The sequence below is a fragment of the Mauremys reevesii genome, linkage group 1 (genome assembly GCF_016161935.1).
Source record: "Mauremys reevesii isolate NIE-2019 linkage group 1, ASM1616193v1, whole genome shotgun sequence".
Classification (NCBI taxonomy): Eukaryota; Metazoa; Chordata; order Testudines; family Geoemydidae; genus Mauremys; species Mauremys reevesii.
The window spans coordinates 229,152,976-229,179,868 of NC_052623.1; the positions used below are offsets into that span (position 1 = coordinate 229,152,976).

Here is a 26,893-nt window from a genome sequence, read left to right on the forward strand (position 1 = left end):
GGCAGAGAGTTTCTCCTGAGATCCTTGACTTTAATGGGGCTACATTGACATTCACCACTTGAGGATCTGACCCATTATTCAAATTTTATAAGTGAGGAAACCGAGGCACAGAGTCATTTTGCCAGTATGGTTTATTTTGTTTGGGGAACTGGTACAAACTGTACCAGTAAAGGAACTCTCCACTAGGAGGGCTTGCCAGTATAGCTTTACCAGTGTTCTTTCTAATGCAGACAAGACCAAAGTCCAACTGATTTTCAATGAGACGTAGGTTCCTCTGTGTCTAAGGTCAGATTTTGAAAAGTATTTAGACACTTAAATATGCTTTAAAATCTGGCCCTAAGTCATTTTTGAAAATTGGAGTTGGGGTCCCTTAGTCACGTTTTTACCCTCTGGGCCTGAATGTTTCCTCTTTTATGGAACTGTTTTACGGGAAATCCTCCTTTTAGAACTTTCCTGCATACGCCGTTAGAAATACATACAAAGTTGTAATGAGGGCTAGGATAGCTTTACCTATTTCTGTCAGCCATTTGGCAACAGCTCCATAAATCTCATCTAATATAAGGATCACAACCAGGTTAATGATGACAGCGGTTGCAGTCACGGTCACACGGACGTTCGACCTGGTTGACTCATTTTTGCTGATGGACAAGGCGGCTGCTGTAATAATTCGGTACACGGTCACACCAAAAACTGCTGAAAATGTCAGTGTAATCTGCAAAGAAATGTATGGAGATATCAGTGCACATATCTGACTAGAGTTTAAAAAGAAATGTTTAATTATATCTCGAAATTGTTGCCCAAATTGGTGAGGACGTACAATGAAACTAAGTGATGGGAAATTCAAATCCTATAAAAGGAAATACTTTTTCCACACTGCAGGTGATTAAACTCTGGAACCCATTGCTGTAAGAAGTCACTGAGGCCAGAGTCCTAACTAAGCATTTTAGCACCCGGGGTAAGCAAGGATATTTGCGCTCCCTGGAGGTGATGAGTGGGGTGGCATGCGGGGTCACAAGCCCCCCAGATTTCTGCCTTCCATTTAACATAGAGGGTTTCAAACTGTGGGGCGCTAGGGGGACGCATCCCCACAGTTTGAAAATCATCACCTCCTGGCAAGAGCCGGAAGATCAGAAGCTGGCAGAAGCCACCTGGCCTGCTTGAGCCCCTGGCTCTTCATGCTGTGGGAGTGAGGGCACTGGCTGGCTATCCAGCAGCCCTCCCTGCCGTGCGCCCCAAGCCAGCTGCCTCTGCACAGCTGGGGACTCCTCAGGCAGGGCAGGCGGTACAGCTCTAAGCTGTGCTTCAGACATGCTCTTGCCTCTCCCTCACAGGAGCCCAGCTCTGGCCAGTGGCGCACCCAGGAGTTGGCCCTTACCCGTGGAGCCTGGCTGCCATGAGATGCTCCACGAGGTGCTCCCTGCATTATTCATCTCCCTTGGGCACCTGTGTCTCAGCAGCCTGGTCATACCCCGCTCATTGCCTAGGCACCTGTTGTTGCAGCTGGGTCACACTTCCTGCATACAGAGCAGAACCTCTTGCTCCCCTAAGCTGCCCTGCCCCACCCCCGTGGCTGCCGGGTTTATGGTTGCACTGCCTGAGCTCTGAGCTTGGCCACACAAGCCTGGTCCCAGCCCAGGCCTTAGGGGTGGGCAGCTGCTGTTGGCAGGGCAGACTCAGTCCCGCCATCTCCAGAAACTGACGGCGTGAGAATGGAGCGACTGCTAGGGTTACCACAATTCAAGTTCCCAAATAGAGGCCACTGCCATGGAGATGGGGAGCTGGAGGGAAGGTACAGTCAGGGCCGGCTCCAGACCCCAGCACACCAAGCGCGCGCTTGGGGCGGCATTTTGCCGGGAGGGCGGCAGGCGGCTCCAGCGGACCTTCCGCAGTCATGTCTGCGGGAGGTCCACCGGAGCCGCGGGACCAGCGGACCCTCCGCAGGCACGTCTGCAAGAGGTCCCCCGGAGCCGCGGGACCGGCGTGCTTGGGGCGGCCAAATTCCTAGAGCCGCCCCTGGGTACAGTGGGGTGGGGGGACTGGAAGGGGTACCTGCTGCGGGGGGTACCCACTGGAGATGGGGGGCAGTGTTGTTCCTTGTCACAGTGGATGGGTGGCTGGCACAGGCCCGGGTCACAGCGCCAGCTATAGGTCAGCACCTCCCTTTGGCCTTCTCCCCATCCCCACAGTCAGATTGGGGCAGGGACAACTTTAACTGTGATTCCAAGGACTACTAAGCACCTGAAAACTCTAGGTTTTTTTGCAGATAATAACTTAGAAATTAGCTGACAGGAGCACTGTGTCTAATTCCTATATAAAGAAAGAAAATATATATATAAACTCCAATTAAAGCCATATTTTAAATGTATATGTAAATTTAGAACAATCAGGAGATATTATAGCAGAATATTCCCAATCCCAAATGGCTATGTACTGCCATTAAATCATTAAGATCCTCTTTCAGCTCAGTTGTTGGTGGTGAGGAACCTATACTTTGGGACTAGGAGGAGTCCATTTCAATCCCCATGGCCAGGATAAATATGAGGTCCTCAGGCGGTGAGCGGCGTGTGACCTATATGAGGAGAGGGTGCTGCAGTCACTGGGGGACCTGTTGCTCTCGGTGGAGAATTCTGGATTTGGGAATGACAGGTCCCAAGATTCCATCTCAGAAAAGCCTGAGCAAAGACGGTGGAAGGTACAGGGTGGAAGCGCTTGGAGATTTCTTACGCTGATGTCAAATATAAGATCTGAACAGCTGGTTCTGAGGCAAGCTTTGCCTATCTAGGCAAGTGTGTAATGAACAGGCTGGTGTGTATGTGCATCATGTAACTCTCGTGGTTCCCCTGGCTGTCATGGGCCCCACACTGCTAACAGATAACAGAGACTCTTCATTAGCTCAGGCATCAGGGTCCTGTGCGACAGGGGTTCTGCCCCAGCCAGAGCTGTGAAGCTCTCTAAGGCTATTGTGTGAAGCACAGTGGCACCTGGCGGTTCCAACAGGCTGTGGAACTGTCACAACAGAGCAGTACCTCCCTGAATTACCCCTTCACCCGCCCATTGAGCTGTTCAATGCAGTGAAAAGGTTGTTACAGAAGAGGGTCAAATAAAAGCTGGCCACTGTAATTTGAAATCCATATGTGAGTGACAGGGGCCATCGTTGCAGATGTGAAATTTTTTTGTCTCCAGGTGCCTCAGCTGGAATTCCAGCCTGGGACTCCCCAGTTCCATGGAGCTGAGTACACATGAGTGCCAGGGGGCGCTTGCCTCCAAGGGGGGCTCCAGCAGGCCTTTCCTCCTTGCCACACCATGCAGTTGCGCCAGGGTCAAAGGTTTGTCAGCAGCCGAAGGACAGAGGTCAGCCCTATGTGCAGCAAAGGCCCCAGGATGGCACCGACCCTGTGAGTGGCCTGAGCAGTGCCCTGTGGGTGTATGTCAGTGCGATGTTCAGCCAGGCCTCCCAAGGGCCATGGCTGTGCAACTCAGCACGCTGGCTTGTCAACAGAGAAACCCTGGCCAAGGATGAGTCTGTTTAAAGTCCAAGCACCCTCTAGTGCAGGGGTCTCAAACTCAAATGACCACGAGGGCCACATGAGGACTAGTACATTGGCCCGAGGGCCGCATTACTGACAACTCCCCCCTGCCGCCCTCAGCCCCGCCCCAGCTCCACCCCTTCCATGAGGCCCCGCCCCTGCCCGGCCTCTTCCTACTCCTTCCCTGCCCCCATTCCAACCCCTTCCCCGAAACGGGGAACCACGGCCAATGGGAGCTGCTGGGGGCAGTGCCTGAAGTAATATCAATACACCCCCCTGCGCCTCTCCTCCCCCAGGTTCCATCCGCTTCCCGGAGCGGCGCAGGGGCAGGGCAGGGCAGACAGGCAGGGAGCTTGCCCTGCCCCCGGGCGTCAGGCTGGAGCCACTCTAGGTAAACACTGGGGAAGGGCGGGTGGGGGGGGCCGCGAGGATCTCACGGGCTGCAGAAAATAACCTCGTGGGCCGCATGCGGCCCATGGGCCACATGTTTGCAACCCCTGCTCTAGTGGGTACAACTGGTGATTAGCAACTTTAATGAGAGCTTTAACTCCAGATGCCCTCTCTCCCCCAGTCCCCAGGGTGGCGATACTGCTCTGCCAGGGCTCAGCCCTGCCCACAGGTTAGGGAGCATGAGCAGAGTCAGTAGCGCATGGCCAGACAATGGGTCTGGGGAAGGCAACAGCTCCATCCTGAGCTAATCGCCCTCATAGTTCCTCAGGGCACAGATCCGTACAGCACCTAGCACAGTTTATGTATGCTCCATCATACGGCCCCACTTGTGTACTCCTTATCCTCTTAGTGCCTATGCTGATGATCGTGTACCCTTTCTCCCCAACCTTGCACTCTCCTCTTGCACCCCCTTCTCCCTTTATCCTGTACTCTCCACCTGCACGCCCTTCTCCCTTCACCCCTACACTCCCCTCCTGTGCCCCCTTCTGCCCTAACCCCTGCACTCCTTCATGGCCCTAGCTCTCTGCACTCCCACCCCATGCAGCACCCTCCAGGTTCTTAGTGCAGCTAGTCTCCTATCTCCAGCGGCTGGATGGAACCAGCCATGCAGCCCATCCTCCTTCTGCCCTTCCTACCAGCCGGCACTCAGATCCCTGCCACCCTGCTGCTGCAGTCCTAGTGCCAGGGAAAGCCTTCTCTGGCTGGGGTCGCTGGACCTATGATCCTGTGGGGTGGGAGGACACTGAGCACTCTGGGCTCCAGCTGACTCTGCTGGGCCCAATCCTACGGGGTGGGAGGGCACTTATGCTGCTGGGCCCAATCCTGTGCCGCCCACTTTTGTGCCGCCCTGTTCTGCGCCCTGAGTGGCTGCCCCTTTCACGCCACCCTAGTTACAGCCTTGACTGAGGCCAAGAACTTCACAACAGTGAAACTGAGATTGGATATTTATATGGATATCAAGAATACCCAGAGTTATATTTAATGACAAGAAAAATTGGGAAGGGATATTCATCCTTGTATTTCAGGGCTTAAGCCAGTATCTAACTAATAGAGAAAAGGATGACACTCATGTGGGGCAGATTTCCCCACATCTGCCTACTGCAGGGTTTGTAAGCATTCATCTAAAACATCTGCTACTGGCTATAGTCAGAGACAGGAAACCAGGGCTCTGATCATGCAATGTGTAATGTATGTTGGATTGCTGTGCCTACACAGAACTGCATCAATGTCAATGGGACTCTGCTTGCAGCAACAACCCACCCATGTGCTACCCAGAGGAGGATTGGAACCTAATGGTGTAAAACTTTTTGTGTTCTACAAACTTTTGCCATAGATGGAAACATTTTGCTTTATCTGAATATGCACAAATCTTTTGATACTGACTAAGGCAGAGTCATTCAGAGTTCATTGTAAATCTTTGTCCCAGAAGTCAAAGGGTGTTCTGTGGTTTCTGAGCAGTTGACCTTTGCCCATGAAATCAGACGAATCACCCATGCCACTTAAGGTCAACTTCCCAACAGAAGAATTTGTATTTCGCAGGGCTGTGTTATTGCAGTTTCAAATAGCAAAATGAAATAAATAATTTTTAAAGATAAAATTTCACACAGAAACACAATCTCTGGCTAAACAGGGAATCACAGCAGGAAGCTGAGAGAGGGTGGGTGTTTCTATTTTGTTTTTGCCTTTAGCAAAAATTCCAAAGTAAATTCATTATTGTTGGTAAGGCATCTTGAGATCGTCTGATGAAAGAGATTATAAAAGTGCAAAGGATTAGATTGTTATAATTATAATTTGGCTGGCCTGGGGCCTAGATTCACAGTACAGGCCTAATGAAGTTTAGCACTTCAGTCTGCTGACTATTTTTAATCAAATCTTTTCATAATTAATAAAGGACAAAATCTTTTTTTTTTTTTTTTAAAAAGGGGGTCAGGATCAGCAGGAAAAGAATGAATCCCACACATCACCCTCCTCCCCCTGCGCGCAGGAAGAACCACAATTTTCAAGGAACTACAGTTAAATTCATGGGTGGTGGTGCAGGAGCATGAATAGCAGAACTTCTACCCAGGCCTGCTGACGGGGTGGGGCAAAGGGGGCAATTGCCCAGGGGCCCAGACAGTTTAAAAGGGCCCAGGGGTCCCCGGCTGCTGCCAGTGCAGCAGAGATAAGACAGGCTGCATGCCTGCCCTCATTCCATGCCACTCCTGGAAGCAGCCGGGACGGCCCTATGGTCCCATGGAGGACAGGGGGCCTCAAGCACTGACTCTGCAGTTCCCATTGACCGGGAACTACAGCCAATGGGAGCTGCGGGGGCAGTGCCTGTGGGCAGCAGTGCACAGAGACCCTCTTGCCCTCCCCACCAAGGAGCTGCTGCCAGAGGGGTGTGCCAGTTGCTTTCAGGAGCTGCCTGAGGTAAGTGCCGACCCCCTGACCCCGTCCTTCACCCCAACACCATGCCCCAGCCTACAGCCCACACCCAAACTTCCTCCCAGAGCCTGCACCCCGCATCCCCTCCCAGAATCTGACTTCTTACCCCCCACACCCAAACTCCCTCCCAGAGCTCACACCCCTCACCTCCCTACACCCAAACTCCCTCCCAGAGCCTGACCCCTCACTCCCATGCACCCAAACTGCCTCCCAGACCCTGCACCATGCACCCCCTCCCACACCAAAACTCCCTCCCAGAGCCTGCACCCCACACCCACTGCTGAAAGTGAGTGAGGATGGAGGAGAGTGAGAAACACAGGGAGGAGGATGGAATGAGCAGGGGGCGGGGCCTTGGAGAAGTGGCAGGATAGGGATATGGCCTCAGGGCAGGGGCAGGGTGGGGCAAGGGTCTTTGGATTTGTGCAATTAGACAATTGGCAACCCTATGGGGGCATGTGGAAGCCCTGGCCGTGCTGGAAAAGCATGCCCAGCAGCGCAGCCGGCAGCTCGCTGGGCACCAGCCACGTCCACGCAGCCGTGGCTTGTGCATGCATGGGGACCTATTGACTGTTCTACCCTGGGGCCCGGAATTGCTATTGGTGGGCCTGCTTCTACCTAACCTGTCCATGTAGGTGACCTAACCAGTCACCACAAATATGTGAGCACCTTCCAAGTAATAAGAGCCAAAAATCACAATCACAGTTGGTCAGTGGTCTATTTTTTCTGTTTACTTTCTCCAGAGGCAGTTGGGGATTTTTTTTTTTTTACCTGTAGTAAATTATTTCCTTCTTCACTCGCTCTTCTCCTACTACTCCTTTACTCTCTCATTTTTCTCTCTATTTTCTCCTCCTCTCTTTTTCCTCAATATTTTAGTGTATTGAACGGAACACTAAGCCAATGAGTTTCCAGTTGCTGAGACATCCCTGTCTCCTGCTGTCACAAGCTTCACCCTTAAGGATGACATAGCTTCATAGCACCCACGGGACACAGTTGACAGAGAAGGTCTTATAGTGAAGAGAGAAGAGCTCTCTGAAGTAGCTACAGCCATTTCCCTGGAATGCCTTTAAGATTAATCCAGACACCTTAAATCTGCTTTCTAGGGACCCTGTGTAGAGTACAGTGGGTGCTGAAGGTGGGGTACTCTAGTGATTTTGGTATGATTTTATACCTTTCACATGGAAACATGATGAGAGGTGCCAGCTCATTAATTTTCTCTTGTTTAAAATGGCTACCATCTCCCATTACTGCCAATGGGGCTGAAGCCAGCAAGATGGCTGCTCTTTCTCCATCTTCACGTGGAAATGAGGCTGCCCTGAAAAAAGTGGACTGCCACTTCTTTCTGTGACACTGAAGCCCTGTGCACTGGCAAGATGTCTGCCATTCTGTGGTTCAAGGGGCTGGATAGGGTACAGGGACTGTGGGGAGTAGCAGAGACACTGTGAAAGGAGGGTGGGGACAATGAGGATAGCAGGAGGCAGATTTAGGGGGTGCAGGGAGATGTGGGGGGCATGAGGGAGGCTGAGGGGGGAGAAGAATGTGTGGGGAAGACAGGACGGTGGCTGAAGGGGACAGAGGACACTGATGGGATGGGAGATGGAGTGGCCTGAGTGGTAGTTATGGGCCAGATTCTGATACCTTTACTCAAACTGATTAGCACTTTACTCCACAAATAGCTTCCCAGACTTCAATGGGACAATTCCCAGAGTAAGGGACTATTCAGTATGAGTAAGCGTATGAGGATCTCGCCTTAAAGGAAGAACAAGCTGAACCCCTGTGCTGTGACACTAGTTGATTTTCTTCTCCTGTATGTGTCAAATCTACTGTAGGAAAGTGGAGAGGGTTGCCGATGGTGAGAACAGCAGCAGAAATGAATCAGGGACTATAAAGAAGGTCATGGTGATGCTGATGTCCAGCCCCATCCTGCTCCCATGAGGCAACTGCAAAGATTTTCATGGTTAATGCAGAAATCTTTGCTATGATGTGTACTCTGTAGAACACCACTTCAGAAGGAAATTTTCAATAGCTTAAGCCTGGGTCATATCCTGTTCCCAGTAAGCATACAAACTGCCCTTTGACTGCACAGCAAGAGGTCTTCATACAGAACAGTGGTTGTGTATCCAGACTTTAAAGCACTTAGAAATGTATCTCATAATGATTATAATTACTACTGATGTAAAATAAGACTTGTGCAGAGTCTAATTGGGCATGAAAGTAAAAACTGATTTTGTAAAACCTACATTTAAAAAAAGCCCCCAAATAATATACTTGGATAAGTAAAGGAAGAGAGAGCAGGAGCTCGATAGACAAAAAAGTGGTACAATGCTTCTGCTTGAAAGGGCTTTATATTTAAGAAGCACACAGAATAGAAAATAAAGAGCAAGTTTCTACCCAGAGGAAATTGTCAGCAGCCTTAAGAAATATCAGGGAAATATGAAATATGCAGTGTGAGGGTAAGTTGGGGGAGGTTAGGGAAAGCATCTGACATCATCATTCTACAACAATGTAGACATTTTTAGGAAAAATTCCTATGGGTGTGTGCCTGCCAGATAGTGTAGGCCCGGAAAAGGTGGTGGCAGAAATTCCACAATCACTTCTGCAGTACTGGAAAATGCGGCTTATGTGTATGCATGTTGCACTTGCATGCCTGAGACTCTAGCCCACTGTATCTAAATAGTGATCATACTTCTAAAAAAAAAAAAAAGAAAACTGTTTTGTTTTTGTGTGGGTAGTGATAAAGGAGGTAGACCAGCCAAAATTAGTTATATGAGTGCAATTTCATATGCACCGGAACAACTGCAGAAACTGACTGCAGAATTCACCCCAGTGTCCCCAATCACTGTTTAACTCATCTAGTAGGAAAAAGACTGCATTCAGTAAAGCCCAGATTGTAATCTGCACATGGCAGATGGGATCTGGCTCTCAATTCTTCTTCAACTAGCTGCCCTGTATATATTCATTGCCTAATGATATTCACAATATTCTAGAAAAACTCTCTGGACCAGCTCCACTGAAATCAGTGAAGCTTTGCTGGTTTGCAACAGCTTAGGATCTGGTGCTTTACATTTTACATTTATAAATCTGTCTAGGATATTAAACGAAGTATGGGAGACAACATTTAGGCCCCGATTAAAGAAAACAATCACAATCTTAACTTTAAGAACATGCTTAAATGGGATTGTAACACAGGGTTAAAATTAAATGCATGTTTAAGTACCCACCCTAAAGAGGATGCTCTGCTAAACCAGGGCCTTTTTCTGTAGCCACACTGAGAAATATTACAGCATTGCTAGTAGTAATGTTGTAGTTACATTTGAGAAGATCAGACAGTTCTATTTTTTTTTTTAATTTTCCCTCCATTTTTCTTCTCTTTGAGCTGAAATTTCTCTAATTGGGTTGGTTAATTCCTGAATTAAAAACAGCATATGTTGACAATGACAATTACTCCCCACTCAACGTCCTCTCGCTTAACGTTGTTTCGATCTTACATCCCTGCTCAATTACAGAACATGCTCCATTTAAAGTTATGCAATGCTTCGCTATAACCTTGTTTGGCTGCCTGCTTTGTCCACAGCTGGCAGCCCCCCTATCAGCTCCCCCCTGCTCCCCCCACCTCCTGCCCACGGCAATCAGCTACGGCGTTCAAGAGGAAGGGGTCAGAAGTGAGGACTGGGCACGCAAGCTCCCCCTCCCTCCTGAACGCCTCAAACCAGCTGATTGCTGCGGGCAGGAGGCAGGGGAGGGAGGGGGGAGCCTGTGCGCCAAGTCCTCGCTCCTCCCCCCTCCCTCCTGAACGCTGCAAGCCAACTGATTGCTGTGGGCAGGAGGCAGGGGAGGGAGGGGGGAGAAGAGGCAGATTAAGGGTGGGGGTTTGGGGGAAGGGAAGATGTAGGTGGGCTGAGGATTGAGCCCCCCGCCCCTGGTGCCTGCAGAGTAGGGTAAATCTGCTGCTGTGCAACGTGCTTCTCCTAGCCCACAGCACCTTCAGCCTCCTTGCCTGCCTCATTGTCTCCACTGCCAGTGGCTGTGCCTGCATGGGGTAAGGCGAGGGCACTTCTCAATTATAGTACTGTATGGCAAAAAAAAAAATTCCCTGGAACCTAACCCCACCCATTTACATTCATTCTTATGGGGAAATTGGATTCGCTTAACATTGTTTCACTTAAATTTTCATTTTTCAGGAACATAACTACAACGTCAAGGGAGGAGTTACTGTACATGATCCCAACTTGAATATAAAGTCAAGAGCTTGAAAGGTTAAAACACAGATACTTTTTAGTTATTTGTGCAGATGGAACATATTGTGTCAATTTTTAAGCAGAAGTCCCCACTGAAATCAGTCAGTTCTGTCTAAAAGTGATGGCATGCTGTAGCCTAGAAGCTCTTAGCCATTTAAATATATGATATACATATACCCACAATGTGAAAGTGAACATAAAATTGTTGTGAATGTGGCAGAAGCATACCCAATTAAAATTCTGAATGAATAATTCTGCAGGAGTTTCTGTAATATTTGCACCATTCAAGTCAATTAAAATGTTATACCCGTATTAGTATTTTAAATTAATTTCCTTGAATAAATTCTGTTGTCAGATGCACAGCTGGTGTAAACTGACATATTTCCATTGCTGATTTACACCAGCTGAAGATTAGTTAGAGAGACCATCCATGGTTTTCAACCTATGGTGTCATTGACTAAGTATTGGCAGGTCTATTGGCCACACTTTCCTCATTCTATTTTATCAAGCCTCACAGATCAACACTAATGTATTTTGTTGTCTGTAGGAATGTTCCTAAGGTATAAAACGGGAAAGGTCATTTCCATTTTTGAGAGCATTAATTCAGCTTTAAGGAGGATGTTGTTCACAGATCTTTACAGCCCAGAGGAATGTGAAAGAAAACACAAATAAAATTACCATAAATAAAATGGATGCAACGTTCACTAGATAGCCAGGCATACGGTCTCTCCAGGTTAACTTCTCCTTTTCATCCTGTTGCAAAACACAAAGGTCAAGACAAGCATTAGAGAACTGATGAATTTTAGAACTGGGAAAAAAGAAAAGGAAAAAGCTCAATTAAAAATATTATTGATTTCGCCTTCTCCCCATTTATATTTTTGAGTTTGAAAATTTCAATATAATTTTGAAATTCAAAAATTTTCAACCATCTCTAAAATTGGTAGAAAAATGGGAGAAGGGGAAGGGAGGATTTCTCTAAAATTTTGTTGCATATCCCACTTGAATTTCAAAATCTGAAATGTGAAAAATTTCAACCAGCTTCTACTGAATTTCAAAGTCTTAACAGAAAGCTTTAAAGTTAACCCTAAAGAATTTTAGAAGTAAGTACTTTCAATAACAAAACAAAAACAAACCCCACAATCTTGTTTCTTGTAAGGGCACAGAAGAGTGATGTTTTAGGTGAAAACCATAATAAGAAAGAGTGTTTATCACCAGTTACTTCAGATGTCTCCTGTAAGGTTTCCTTCATCCAACGTGGCTGTTATACAACTGAACCTTCTCAGGGTTAAAATAACCATCTGACTATTCACAATCACACTGTAAAGTATTCAGAAGCATTTTCTACTTTCTATTTCTGACACATTTGTTTACATCCTGTGTTGCTAGATGCTCTTCATATTGTTCCAGAACCTCAGCTGGGGTAAATCTCTTTGCTCCATTGACTTCAACTGAGCTTTGCTGATTTATACCAGCTGGGGATTTGACCCATTATTCTCAGTTGGAAGATTAAACATTTTTAGGTGAAATTCTGGCTCCATTGAAGTCAATGGAATTTTGCCATGGACTTCATTGGGGTCAGAATTTCACCCCTTGCAGTATTCCAGACATCCCAGACTCACTCATGACATCTGGTTCAAAGATCAGAGAAATAATGAAGGCAAGCCCTATTTATAGTGGGCTCAGATGACTTTTTGACTGGGTGCAAAAGGTAGCTCCCTCCACCTGATACCTATCAGTGAAAAATAATGGTGCATTATTGCCTTCAAATAAACCCAATTCTCTGCTCTTAAAATGAAAAATAAAATGTTTTCATATGAAAAGAATTTTTAAAATTGATTTACATGAAACATGTAATTTCCACCCCTCAAAAATGGTTATTAAAAAAAAAAGATCACAATGGTTAAGCTAAAGCAAAAATATGCAATTGAATTAACCGTGAATTCAAAATCAGCTGCTGTTCTCATTAGTCTTAACATCTGTGCTACACAATGGGGCCAGATTCTGTCCTTTTTTTATGCTGGTATAAATCAAGCGTAACTCCAGCAAAGTCAAGAGCTTATGTGGAGATTTATATGAAGGTAAATGAGATCAGAATCTGATTCAAAGGACTCAAATAAGCCCCCCCCCTTTTTTTTTAAGGCTCTATGATCCTGAGAAGAATACTGTCCTGACAAGAAATTACTTGGAGGTATTATGCCCTTCAAAGGCAAAAGTGCTTCCTGAGATGGTAAGGTAAGCGTGGAATTTGCTGTATTTCTACAACAGGTGTAAGCATCACTTTTCTGGTGGTGCCTGCTCGGGTGCAGGAATTGGAAGAGGCATCATCCTGTGCCCACTTTGGTTAGAAATGTCCCACCAGTGCTTTTGTGTACACATACACACACCCCTTCACTTCTCAAGCAGTCAAATTAAGGGTGTCTCCTGCAAGAGTGTGCTGAGAGGGCAGGACCCTAGTAAACCCAAGGAGAAGCAGGCCAAAGTATAGAGAACATAAATATCTGAGTCCACCTTTTAGCCAGAAGGCAACTTTTTAAAAAGTGTTTCTGGGAAAGCACAGATGCATTTCATTTTGTTTTGGCATTTACCCCTCAGCAGTTATACACGACATAAAAAGTTCTTCGCTACTACACTTTGAAAAGGCATGAAAGACACCACGTCAAACTACTTCACTAGGGGAAAAATAGTAAGGAAGCAAAACAGTAGAATGAGTTAATACTAGCCAAAACAGTTAAGGGAAATAAGGAAAGCTTTTATAACAATATCAAGAAAAAGAGAGAAAACTAACTCATATAGGAGGCAGTGAATGAACATTCAAAAATGGCTGAGACACAACTTCTTTTTTAAATCTGTCAAACAAAAAGACTTTTGGACAATTAGAATGCAGTATGACCCAGCCCAAACATTAATAAACCGGGAGTGGTATTCCCCAACCCCCAAATCATAAGATTGAAATCTCATGATTTTTAAGCCAAAAATATAATAAAGTTGGGGTTCTTTTTATTTGCTGTTTAGTTCACATTTTCAAGCTTTTTTGACACAACCATAAGGTCAAGAAATTTGATTTTATTTTACAATGAAAGATGAGATTCTCACATAAATCACTTGTTCAGGAGTCAAGAAAAACAAGACAATAAAATCTCAAGAGATGGTGACACTGAGGAAGCCCTTTAAAAATAGCTATTGATAAAGAGCAGGAAAGGAATATATAGGAAAATTGAATATATCTAAAGCATCTGGTTTTCAAAAGTGGCTAGTGATTTTGGTTGACTCAATTTTTGGGTTCCTAACCTGACACTTTTTTAAGGGTCCCAAATATCAAAACATGTTGAGCACCATTAAAAATCAAGTGTGTCTCAAGGTGAGTATCCAAAAAGTGGAGGCACCCAAAGTCAACAGTCACATTTGAAATTTTGGACTTGTAAGCCCTTATTTTAACATTTATTTAAATGACCTCTTTACTAGCGCAATACATCCCAGCAGCTCACAGTGACTTCAATGAGAATTGTTGGGTGCTCAGTACTTTTCAAAATCCAGGCCACTTATTTAAGTGTTGAAATATGGATTTAGAAGTATAACCAATTCTAAAAACCTTGGCCAATTCTACAAATCTCAGCTGCACCTCAGAGATATCACCTCACTGAACAGGGAGAAAATAGTCCCTCTCTACATATCCCTCATCTGACTACACCTGGAACACTGTGTTCAGTTCTGCGCATCATGCTAGCAATAAGATATTGCCAAACTGGAAGGAGTTCAGAGAAATGCAAGAAATATGATTAGGGAGCCGGAGGGACTGATTTATGAGGAAAGATTAAAATAGTCAGATATGGATGCCTTGTCTAAATGATGTCTAAGGGAGAAGGATATGATAAGCCCTACGAACATTTGAAGGGTGTAAACACCAATAAAAGAGATAATCTATTTAAGATAGTACAAGGGAATAGGATTTATGGGATGAAATTAGAAAAAGGAAAACTTAACCTGAAAAATCAAGAAAAATGTCTTGACTGTGAGATCTTTTAGGCTGCAAAACAGACTTTCAAGGGAAGTGGTGAAAGTCCCATTGCTTAAACCATTTAAAGCTAATTTCAGCTGACACCAATCTTTCTCTAGATTCCAATATTCTAGGATTTCATCCCCTTCCTACACTAAAAAGAAATCGGTATTGTCTCTTACTCTTAAAATCCACTTCATAATCCTCTGTGTGAGTTGGGACTCCTGGTTGCTGGACGTGTGGCTTGTAGAGTGCAGAAAGGTCAAGAATCTGCAGGGTTAGCTAGTAATACCCAGAAATCTTGGCCATCTGAGTAATGGTACAGACTCTGTGCCTCTTTCAGTTCTCCAGCACCAACTCCATGACTTGCACAATTGCCATTATGCCACTGGATGCCTCTTCATATGACCCCTGGCAATGGGGATCATTCAGCACCTGGGGAAGTTACTGCTTCTCTAGGCAGCAGCAGTTGATAAGCCTGTGGCCAGCATAACTGCCGTGGTCTATTCCCCAACATGTCACACTCTTGTCTGCATTGCCCCAATTCCTCACGTACAATACATTGTGGGGTCAGGATGCCATCTAGTCATCTTTCTCCTCTGTGTGCCTCCTCCCCTCTACTTTGCATGGATTTACCATGATTTTGCTCCTCTCTACAGCATGAAGGGGAGCTTTGGGCTCATATTTGCACCTATGAGAATCAAGAATGTGTTTTGTAAAGATACTACTGAATTATTAGACAAAAGGAGTCAACTTACATGGCACATTCCATTAAAGAAAATCGGTACCACAAATTTTATCAATATATTGTGATAGAAAGTAGAATGTTAATACTTCTTACAGCACTTGCAAGTTGTTATTATCTTCTTTGAGCAAACTGTGTGAGTTCAGTTGCTATTTTATAATACACCTGGTTTTATTCTCTGGCAATAGTGCCATCTAGCCATTAAAAGACTGTACTGTAAAATACCAGTGTGATAGACATGGCAATTTCCTCCAATATTTTTTAAATTTCTTACTGTATTAAGTGTATGTATCATTGAATTTAATTCCAGAGGGGAGGGTGAACACAGCCCTCCAGAAACCAAGAACGAGCGGGGGAGGAGGTGATTAGGCAAATTCACTCAGGTTTGAACCTGCAAACGCTCACATACACTGGTTTAAACTGGATTCTCCAGAGACCAACAGACTAAGAAAGGGCTTTTGGATAAATAGCCTGAGGTTAATGTGACTCAGGGCCTTCTGTCCAAGGGGGTGAGGCAATCCTTCCTTGGAAGGGTTGGAAGGACTGACACCGACCAGAACTCCAAAAAAGGAGTTGGGGTGACCTCTGGTAAGCTTATTATCATAAGGGTAGGTTCTTTTATTGTTTTGAATATGTTTTCTCTGTAATGCTTTCACCTTAAGAATAAGTGTGCTTGCTTATAAAGAGCTGTGCGGTATGTTATAATTCCTTTAAAGTGTAAGCAAAGCACAGACGCTGGCCTGGTTAGGTAGCTTGGCTTGGGGGGAATAACACAGTGTAGGCAGGGAACTGTGCTGCCTGGAAAAAAACATGGTTAGGCGGGAGAAAGACATGGGTCTCCACCCAAAAGAGGTGATGGCTGAGATGCTGGAAGACTAGAGTGGATGCCCTCGAGGGACAGAGGGATAATACAGGTGAATTTGCCATGAAGTGTGACAACCGTAAGTACCTTTTCTATGATATAGTAGCCTTCGATAGAAGATAAATGCATTTCACTCTAAAAGTATGGAATTTAGAGATTTCTACCATGTTATGGCATGTACTGTACAGATGCCTGTATCCTACTGTGATGGTGTGGACTAGGCCCAAAGGCCCCCTGCTGGAGACCTCAGGGTTCTTCCATTCCCATCACAGTAAAGGGGCAGTGGAGAGGACCTCCAGGCAGGCTAGAGTGACTGCAGGGGAAGAAGCCAATCAGGGCCCAGGAAGGCCATATAAAAGGAGCTGCAGAGGAGAGTAGTAGTCAGTTGCTGCCTGAAGCTGGAGAAAAAAGGACTGCAGACCTGGCTGCCTGGAAGAGCAGCAAGGCCATGGATAGTTTGCTAGCAGGGATTGGGGAAGCACTGAGGGAGCTCCTGGCGGATTGCTAGGACTGAGTAGAGACTGACCCTGGGAAGGGCTGCAGGAAGATAGTGTCTCCAGGAAGGAAGCCCTGGGGATACAGCTCCATACCAGGGCCGGACTACTTAAAGACCACAGCCCAGGGAGGGCTAGAAAGAGACATCACTAGAGGGGTACTGAGATAGGCCCCAGTGGACTGTATACCCTGGAAGGGTTCTGTGCTCAGGTAGACAGTGTGACTCATCAGGAGCGCTACGTCACTGACAAACCCACCTGAGAACCCCCAAAGGGGTCACCAGAACTAAAGAACACAGACATGCCCAACCAGAAGGGGGCACTAGTGCAAGGTGAGTGCCAACCTTATTACACCTCCATGACCAGTGATGCACTCTACGCTGCCTGTGTTTCCGATGTTGTTCAGCTCACAAATATTTCATTATATTATTTATTTCTATTTATCCACAAAAGAACACCTCTACAAAGTGCTAACTGCCAGCCATGCCAGTTCAGCTTGCACATGGAGTAAAATGATACACTTTCTCCCTTGTGCATCTTCACTTATAACTAAGAACCCACAGTTCAGATTCTTCATGCAGATGCACTTATGGAATCCAATTGACTTCAGTGGACTTTCACATTGATACTTGACCGAAATGCTTCATAGGGAAGAACAGAGTCCAGCTCCCTCTTCCTTGGCTCCCCTTGCTCCTGCCAACCTGACACAAACAGAAAGCAACAAAATCGTACTTCTGTTGCCAAGTCAATGTTTTACTCTGAATGTATCCACAGGGCAGAGTTGTTGAGTATGAAAGTGCCATTTTTATATTATCACTTGCCAGAGTGGAAAGATAGCTTAAATTCTGCAGAAATAATGTTTGGTTTCAAAAGGAGCATCTGAAAATAACAGTTCTGGTTACAAATTGTGTCCTCCTCCCGTGTCCAAAAGACACACAGTATTATACTCCCTGTGTCCCCTGGGTGCCAGCCAATTGGAAAAAGGCATAACTCACTGCCCAGGAAATAGCTGGTGGTGGAGGTGGTGTGCTAGGAAAGGGACACAGTGGGAGCAGTTTGGAGGCGGGAGGAGGCATGGCCAACGCAGACCTACACTCCAGCAGTTCTGGGACCCTGCAGTGGTCATTGCAGCAGGAGCACAATTTAGGGCCCCCTGAGGACTGCTCTAGCCCCCACTCCCTGAATAAGGAAGACACAAGCTGCTGCCGCGGTGACCCTGTGCTTGTGCCTGTGCCGGTATGAATTTGGCCCTAGGAGTTCAAATTCTGTCCTCCAACAAAACATGAATTAGCTTTTCCACTAAGGCCATTTCCAAGAAAAAGCCACACAACTGAGCAGGTGTAACAGGGCTTTGAGGGCAAAAGTATCACTTCTAGGCTGACCATTGCTTGGTTTCAGGTTTACACACAGAAACTAAACCAGCAAATTTGGATGGGGGCTGTGGAATTGCAAACCTTCTTATTAAAGTTTTTGCTCTCTCTAAACAGGCCCAAATGTAACTAACTGCAGGAAGCCCTCCTAAGGTGGTTTGCAATGGGTTACAAACTTTTCTGTCAAAACCATTTTACTTATGCTGAAATTTTGAAATGGTCTAAGTTGGAACTAACCCAATTCTCCCATACTCAAACTTCATTGTGAATCCATTGCTCACAGTAGTTAACCTCTACATTGCCTATGGATAAGTCTCTCCAGTGCTCTCTGGTCTGTTGTCCACAGCAGGGGTAAAGAAACTCTTGTTTTCAGAAACATCAGTTAAAAGCAGTTCTAAGGTGCTACTAGAATAGACACCTTACAAATTATATGCAATAGTCATAAAACAATAAGCTATGAGAAGTGACTGTAAACATGGACCTCCTTTGATATAGCCCTCAGCACTAATATCACAGTAGATTTTTAAGGCCAGAAGGGACCATTGTGATCATCTATTCCACGGGTCGGCAACCTTCAGCATGTGGCCCACCAGGGTAATCTGCTGGTGGGCTGTGAGACATTTTGCTTACATTGACCGTCCACAGGCACAGCCACCCCACAGCTCCCAGTGGCCGCAGTTCGCCGCTCCTGATCAATAGGAGCTGCAGGAAGTGGCGGCCAGCATGTCCCTGTGGCCCGTGTCACATCCCGCAGCTCCCATTGTCTGGAAATGGGAAACTGTGGTCACTGGGAGTGCGGGGGGCCATGCCTGCAGACGGTCAACATAAACAAGCTGTCTCGACGCCCACCAGCAGATTACCCTGATGGGACGCGTGCTGAAGGTTGCCGAACCCTGATCTAGTCTGATCTTCTGCATAATGCATGCCACAGGACTTCCCTGAATTAATTCCTGTTTCAAGTCTAATACTTCCGGTTGCACTAGAGAATAAAATCTTTTAGAAAAAACACCAAATCTTGATTTTAAACTCTCCAATAGCGGAGAATCCACCAGAGCCCTTGGTAAGATGTTCCAGTGGTAAATTACCATACTGTTAAAATGTCACACCTTATTTCTAGATTGAATTTTTCTAGCTTCAACTTCCAGCCACTGGCTCAGTCTACTAGATCAGCAGTTCTCAAACTTTAGCAACCCAAGGCCCCCCATTTTGATTTAAATTTTTTCACCAAAGCCAGCTTCTAATTTTCCCCAGGGGTGCTCAACCCCCACTCAGCCCCAGGCCCCACCCCCACTCCACCCCTTCTCCCAAAGTCTCACCCCACTTCTTCCTGACCCCGCTCCACCCCTGCCCCTCCTCTTCCCTGCCTCTTTCTGCCCCCTCCATTGAGTGCACCCCATCCCTGCTCCTCCCGCTCACTCCAGTGCCTCCTGCATGCCAAAACAGCTGTTCTACGGCATGCAGGGGGCACTGGGAGGGAGGAGGAGGAGCTAAGCAGCGGGGATGGCCACCCCAGACATGACTTGTGGACACCCTGGAGTCAGACATGACTCACAGACCGCCTGGAGTACCCTCACGGACCCCCAGGGGTCCGTGGATCCCAGGTTGAGAACTGCTGTGCTAGATTGAAGAGCCCTCTGTTATCAAATTTCTGTTCCCCATTGAGGTACTTATAGATTAGTCAAATCACCTCTTAACCTTCTCTTTGATAAGCAAAATAGATTGAGCTGCTTGAGTCTATCAGTATAAGACAGAGGTTCTCAAACTGGGAGTCAGGACCCCTCGGGGTGGGTCACGAGATTATTACATGGGGGAGGGGTCATGAGCTGTTCGCCTCCACCCCAAACCCCGCTTTGCCTCCAGTATTTATAATAGTGTTAAATATAAAAAATGTGTTTTTAATTTATAACGGGTGGTTGCACTCAGAGGCTTGCTGTGTAAAAGGAGTCACCAGTACAAAAATTTGAGCACCACTGCTGTAAGGCATGTTCTTCACTCTAACCATACTAGTGGCTCTTTGAATCCTCTCCTATTTTGTTAGGTGGAGGATGCCCACCACATGCATGCAGAGTTGTATACCTTGATGAATACCAGTGCTGCTTGCTAGTATTGCAGCAACAAAGGAGATGCATAGCACACCTATGTGGAGCAAGCCCAGGTATGTCTATACTGCAATAAAAAAAAACCCTGTGGCACAGAGTGTCAGCGCCCAGGTTAATTGACTTGGCTCAAGATGCTCAGGCTATGGTGCTAAAAATTGCAGTGTAGACATTCAGACTTGGGCCAGAGCCTGGGCTCCGAGACCCTGCCCCTTCATGGAGTTTCAGAGCCCAGGCTCCAGCCCAACCCTGAATGTCTAAACTGCAATTTTTAGCCCTGCAGCCCAAGTCTTATGAGTCCAAATCAGCTGACCCAGGCCAGCCACGGTCATCCCATGCATCTTTTATTGCAGTGTAGACATACTCCCTGATATTCTATCCAGAGCACACATCATGGGTTCCTCACTAAGCAACATAGTCACATCCACCCCATTTAATAAGGTGTTGAGCATTGCTACTTTCCACAGGTGCTTGAAACTGGAGTAAGCTGCACCATGGAAAACTGTGGCTATTGTTGGTTTTGCCTATACTCTAGGGGTTTTTACCAGAGCAGTTATATTGGTGGCTGGCTACCAATCATGAAAATTCCCAGGATGCACAAGGCCTCAGAATCCCATTATTATGCCCCACAGTCATTCAATCACTCTACATTGAATCGCTCTACCTTTGTTTTAAGAAGTTTTAGACAAGTATTGCAAACAACTCTACTCTCAGTTTTAATATCAAAAGGTTTCACCACTCCTGTTCTTGTACTTCACCTTTTAAAAAGAGATATTTAGTTAATTCAACTCAATTTAATTGTTCTGGAAATTACAAAGTTCCTTAATTCTATCATATTTAACTCTTGCTTTAGCTTTGACTTATGTATGCACTTTTATCATCATGTGTGTGGGGCAATTAGCAAACATTATTGCATAAATAGCACAAGAGTAAAGCGTCTGGTCTTCAAAAGATGACATAAAATCAGCTTCTTGATATTTGCATATGGATTGGGTGCAAACTTGCAGCTTTGTTTTTATTGTGACAATAGTTTAACGTATGGCTTGTATGCATTATTTATATAGACCAGAAGCAGTTCAGAACATTACCAGAAACCCACTATTTAAGGAAACAATAGGGTTACATCTGCAGTCATAAATATGCATTAGGTTTATCAATGTCCTTTGGAGGTGATTAATAAATCATGAAGAGCCTGATCCTGAGATGGGCTAAGGGCCAGGTTTGCAAAGGTATTTAGGCACCTGGTGGGATTTTCCAAGACATCTAAGCAGATAAGGGGCCTAACCCTCCTGGACATTGTGTTAAACCCACTAGACACCAATCTGCATCTTTAGGATCCTGAATACCACTGTCAATCTGGTGCTGAGAACCTCCCATTTAAGTCAATGCAAGTCAAGGTTGCTCAGCCTCTATTAACATCAGGCCCTTTAAGACATAACTGAATATATATTAAAAGCTTTTATATATGTTTTGTAGACACCACAGTGACGATTCATGCTGAACATATAGCGCAGCATAAAAACAATCCATTCATGAACAGAAAAACACCTAAAATGGAGGTAATGATACTTACCTCCTTTGTAAAGTGCTTTGAGATGAAAAGCTCTGCATAAGAGCGACACATTGTTGTCACTACTATCCCAGTAGCATTCTACTATCTCAGAAAACTAGATGAAAATCCCACACGCTAAACAATAAAGGAACTTTAAAGCTGTAAAAAGAGATAACCGTAAATCTGTTCTCTTTGTGTATGGATGGCCCCTTTCCACTGCTCTGGCAGTGTGAAGGTGATGCAAAGCATCAGTTACACTTGCACTTACTTTACCAAAAGTCTGCACAGCCTGAATGATGTCAAAGATTGAGACTAGGCACCGCAACTGGGCACACCCCTTCGTGGCCCTATAGGTACATTGCCCACTCAGGATCTTTCAGTCAATTACTCAGACCAGATTATTTCAGACAAATGCCCCTTCATGGAATCTAGCTTATTATATCTTTTACAGAGTGAAAACAACCTTTTTCATCTCTGATTTCATGCCCACTTTGGGTCTATATAGATGTCTTTTTTTCCACATTCAGGAGGCCCTAGCTTTCCTCCTGGAACTGGGCTGTACTTCCTGGTGCAAGTGCAATTTGCTGGTGCAAGTGCTGGAGGAACCAACTAGGGGCAGAGCTCTTCTTAATCTGCTGCTCAAAAACAGGGAAGAATTAGTAGGGGAAGCAAAGGTGGATGGGAACCTGGGAGGCAGTGACCATGAAATGGTCGAGTTCAGGATCCTGACACAAGGAAGAAAGGAGAGCAGCAGAATACGGGCCCTGGACTTCAGAAAAGCAGACTTTGACTGCCTCAGGGAACTGATGGGCAGGATCCCCTGGGAGAATAACATGAGGGGGAAAGGAGTCCAGGAGGTTTCAGGAACAAACCATCCCAATGTGCAGAAAGAATAGTAAATATGGCAAGCGACCAGCCTTGGCTTAACAGTGAAGTCCTTGCTGATCTTAAACACAAAAAAAAAGCTTACAAGAAGTGGAAGTTTGGACAAATAACCAGGAAGGAGTATAAAAATATTGCTCAGGCATGCAGGAGTGAAATCAGGAAGGCCAAATCACAATTGGAGTTGAAACTAGCAAGGGATGTTAAGAGTAACAAGAAGGGATTCTACAGATATGTTAGCAACAAGAAAGTAGTCAGGGAAAGTGTGGCCCTCTTAATGAATGAGGGAGGCAACCTAGTGACAGAGGATGTGGAAAAAGCTAATGTACTCAATGCTTTTTTTGCCTCTATCTTCATGAACAAGGTCAGCTCCCAAACTACTGCACTGGGCAGCACAGTATGGGGAGGAGGTGAACCAGCCCTCTGTGGAGAAAGAAGTGGTTCAGGACTATTTAGAAAAGCTGGATGAACACAAGTCCATGGGCCAGATGCATTGCATCCGAGGGTGCTAAAGGAGTTGGCAAATGTGATTGCAGAGCCATTGGCCATTATCTTTAAAAACTCATGGTGATCGGGGGAGGTCCCAGATGACTGGAAAAAGGCCAATGTAGTGTCCATATTTGAAAAAGGGAAGGAGGAGGATCCGTGGCCCTACAGGCCAGCCAGCTTCACCTCAGTCCCTGGAAAAATCATGGAGCAGGTCCTCAAGGAATCAATTTTGAAGCACTTAGAGGAGAGGAAAGTGATCAGGAATAGTCAGCATGGATTCACCAAGGGCAAGTCATGCCTGACTAACCTAATTGCCTTCTATGATGAGATAACTGGCTCTGTAGATGAGGGGAAAGCAGTGGACATGTTATTCTTTGACTTTAGCAAAGCTTTTGATACAGTCACCCACAGTATTCTTGCCAGCAAGTTAAAGAAGTATGGGCTGGATGAATGGACTATAAGGTGGATAGAAAGCTGGTTAGATCATCAGGCTCAATGGGTAGTGATCAATTGTGCCATGTCTAGTTAGCAGCCGGTATCAAGCGGAGTGCCCCAAGGGTCGTTCCTAGGGCCAGTTTTGTTCAATATCTTCATTAATGATCTGGAGGATGGCATGCATTGCACCCTCAGCAAGTTTTCAGATGACACTAAACTGGGAGGAGCGGGAGATACGCTGGAGGGTAGGGATAGGATACAGAGGGACCTAGACAAATTAGAGGATTGCGCCAAAAGAAATCTGATGCGGTTCAAGAAGAACAAGTGTAGAGTCCTGCACTTAGGATGGATGAATCCCATGCACTGCTACAGTCTAAGGACCAAGCGGCTAGGCATCAGTTTTTCAGAAAAGGACCTAGGGGTTACACTGGACGAGAAGCTGGATATGAAGCAACAGTGTGCCCTTGTTGCCAAGAAGGCTAACAGCATTTTGGGCTGTATAAGTAGGAGAATTGCCAGCAGATTGAGGGATGTGATCATTCCCCTCTATTTGGCATTGGTGAGGCCTCATCTGGAGTATTGTGTCCAGTTTTGGGCCCCAGACTATAAGAAGGATGTGGAAAAATTCAAAAGAGTCCAGCAGAGGGCAACAAAAATGATTAGGGGGGTGGAGCACATGATTTACGAGGAGAGGCTCAGAGAACTGGGAGTATGAGGGCAGGTTTAATAACTGCTTTCAACCCCTGAAAGGGGGTTCCAAAGAGGATGGATCTAGTCTGTTCTCAGTGGTATCAGATGACAGAACAAATGGTCTCAAGTTGCAGTGGGGGAGGTTTAGATTGAATATTAGGAAAAACTATTTCAGTAGGAGGGTGGTGAAGCAGTGGAATGGGTTACCTAGGGAGGTGGTAGAATCCCCATCCTTGAAGGTTTTAAAGGCCTGGCTTGACAAAGCCCTGGCTGGGATGATTTAGTTGGGGTTGGTCCTGCTTTGAGCAGGAGGTTGGACTAGATGACCTCCTGAGATCCCTTCCAACCCTGATATTCTATGATTCACACAGTCACTTTCTCTCTCCTTAAGAGAAGAAACCCCCCATCCCTCCTGGAGTTGGGTAATTCAGGCTGTTATTAACTTTCTCCATAAATCAAGAGTCCACAGCTCTCCTTCTGAGAGCTGGGTTTTAATTCAGGTCAGTTGTAGGGTCTCAGTCAGGTTCTCCTCCAATTGGCTCTTCCCCTGAATTAGTTACTTCACCCGCAGGCTAAGTAGGTTCAGCAGGCATGTCTTCTCCAAGTGGCATCTCTCTTGCTTGAGGGAAGAGGCAGCATATATACTGATCTTTTTCCCAGAGCTCATCCCAATTGGCTGGGAGAGAGGGGAGCCTTGTCCCACCCGATCTCCCAGGTTTCTAGTTCCAAGCCCTGGAAGAATCAGTAACAGGTTTTCCCCTAAACACTAGTAATTACCGGAACCAATTCCTCTCTCCCAATCTCTTATTTCCTAGGTCCTTGTGTTCCTAAAATCTCCCAAAATCTTAACAGGCCACACCGCATGATTGGATGGGCTAACCCCTAAGTCCCACTACTCTTGAGACAGACTACCCTCTCACAAGGACCTTAATGTAACTGAGAATCTGACCCTTAATATTTTATTACATGGTCAATTCTCTTCAATTTGACACATGGTCATTATCAAATAATACAATGAAATAACATACAAAGTTCTTTAATCCGCCTTATATAAATATATGCAGAATCTTGTAGTAATGGATACTACCATGCACATGGGAATCAGTCTCATTTACATTAATAGGACTACTCGTGCTTAAAGTTAGGCATGTGCTTAAGTACCTGCTCAATCACACCTTATATGGTGCATGATGTAGGCAGAGAACAGATTGATTTTCAGATTCCAGGTTGAGTTTGTAAGGTTTGGCATTGGCAGACATAAAAAAAAGCATGTGCCAGATATGCTTTGTCTGCTTTGTACTGTTCTGGCAACACAAAGCAACCATAAATTTGGCACAATGGGGCTGACAACTGCTTTGAATCCCTGGGGCAGCACAAAGCAACTGGAGCATACTAGTGAATTTGGTCCCATACTATCACTTACAAACCGAGAACATCTGATGGGAAAATTATTGAGACAATAAATCTAAAGCCATTTAGAGAGTAACTTTTCAGAGCAAAACTGTGCTTTAATTAATGTATATCATTATCACTATCCTAATACTGACAGTGTGTTTTGAAACGGTTTGTCTATGAAATTACTTTACGCATAGGGTTATTTTTCCTACCTGTGCCCTTCAGTAAGTTGTCAGATACACATTCAGATGCCCAACTACCTGCAGAGCTTCTCTCAAGGACATCAACCCTAGCTACATTAACTGTCAAATCCTTTAATTGTCTTCATCCCAGACATATAATAGTTTACCCAAAATCTATCTGTAAAATCACCCGTTCAGCCACTATTATACACTTTAATATAAGCAACTTTGGCCCAATGGAACTAAGCCAGTTGGCAAATTTACATTTCAATTTGTAATGTTCAAATTACAGTCCCTATGCTGAAGTCTCTTAGCAACATCTAATAGCCTGTTACCTGTCTAAATTGCATGCATTATTCTCAGATAGGATCTCAATGTGGAGGGAATACAGAATTAAAGATTTTATACCAAGCACGGTAGAGTGGGTCAGGTTCCCTGGTCTGGTCAAGTTACGTTTAGTCCTCGGCTGTGGTTAAGGGGTGGGGCAAAAGGCACACCCTTTGCATTTCCCTGAACTTTGGCTGGCCCACTGCTAGGCTATTATCTTGAGATATATTAGAGCAGGCTGAAGGATCTAGGATAAATCTTGGCCCCATTGAAGTCCATGGCAAAACTCCATTTTGGACTGCAATTGAACCAGAATTCCATCTTTAGCTTTTAGAGGTTTACATTTAGGAACAGATTTAGGAAATACCATTCTGATCTGGTACTGTTTTATATTTAGTTTACACAAGCGCCAATGACCACACAAAGGTGCAAGTGAAGAATCGGGCAAAAGGCTGATTTTGCTCACAATTCTTCCATATGTTCTTGTTGTGTTGTGCCATTCAATTTGTTTGTTCTTTAGCAATGGAAAGTGGAATTTACTAGCATCCTACTTGAGCATGACCTACTTGTTTGATAGTAATATATACCACCTTAGTGCTAAGCACATGAAATGAAATAGAGAGGGGCAGTGGGAAACAAAAGGAGAGGAGCAACAAAGACAAGAAACAAAGCACAAAACTGGAGTGGGTGAGAGGGAGAAACTACATTAGAATGAGAGAACACAGAATAGGATGGAAGAGTCAA

The 26,893-nt window shown here is 45.5% G+C and overlaps 1 protein-coding gene across 1 annotated transcript in view; it reads right to left on the reverse strand.

The window, feature by feature from the left end:
- The window catches only part of ANO2 (anoctamin 2), a 329,541-nt gene that overhangs the window by 50,424 nt on the left and 252,224 nt on the right, over nucleotides 1-26,893 (reverse strand). Inside the window, exons 15-16 of the mRNA XM_039539558.1 lie at nucleotides 11,315-11,389; nucleotides 511-712 (exon numbers count right to left, since the gene is read on the reverse strand). Coding sequence (XP_039395492.1) covers nucleotides 511-712; nucleotides 11,315-11,389 — 277 coding nt within the window. The remainder of the gene's footprint in view (nucleotides 1-510; nucleotides 713-11,314; nucleotides 11,390-26,893) is intronic.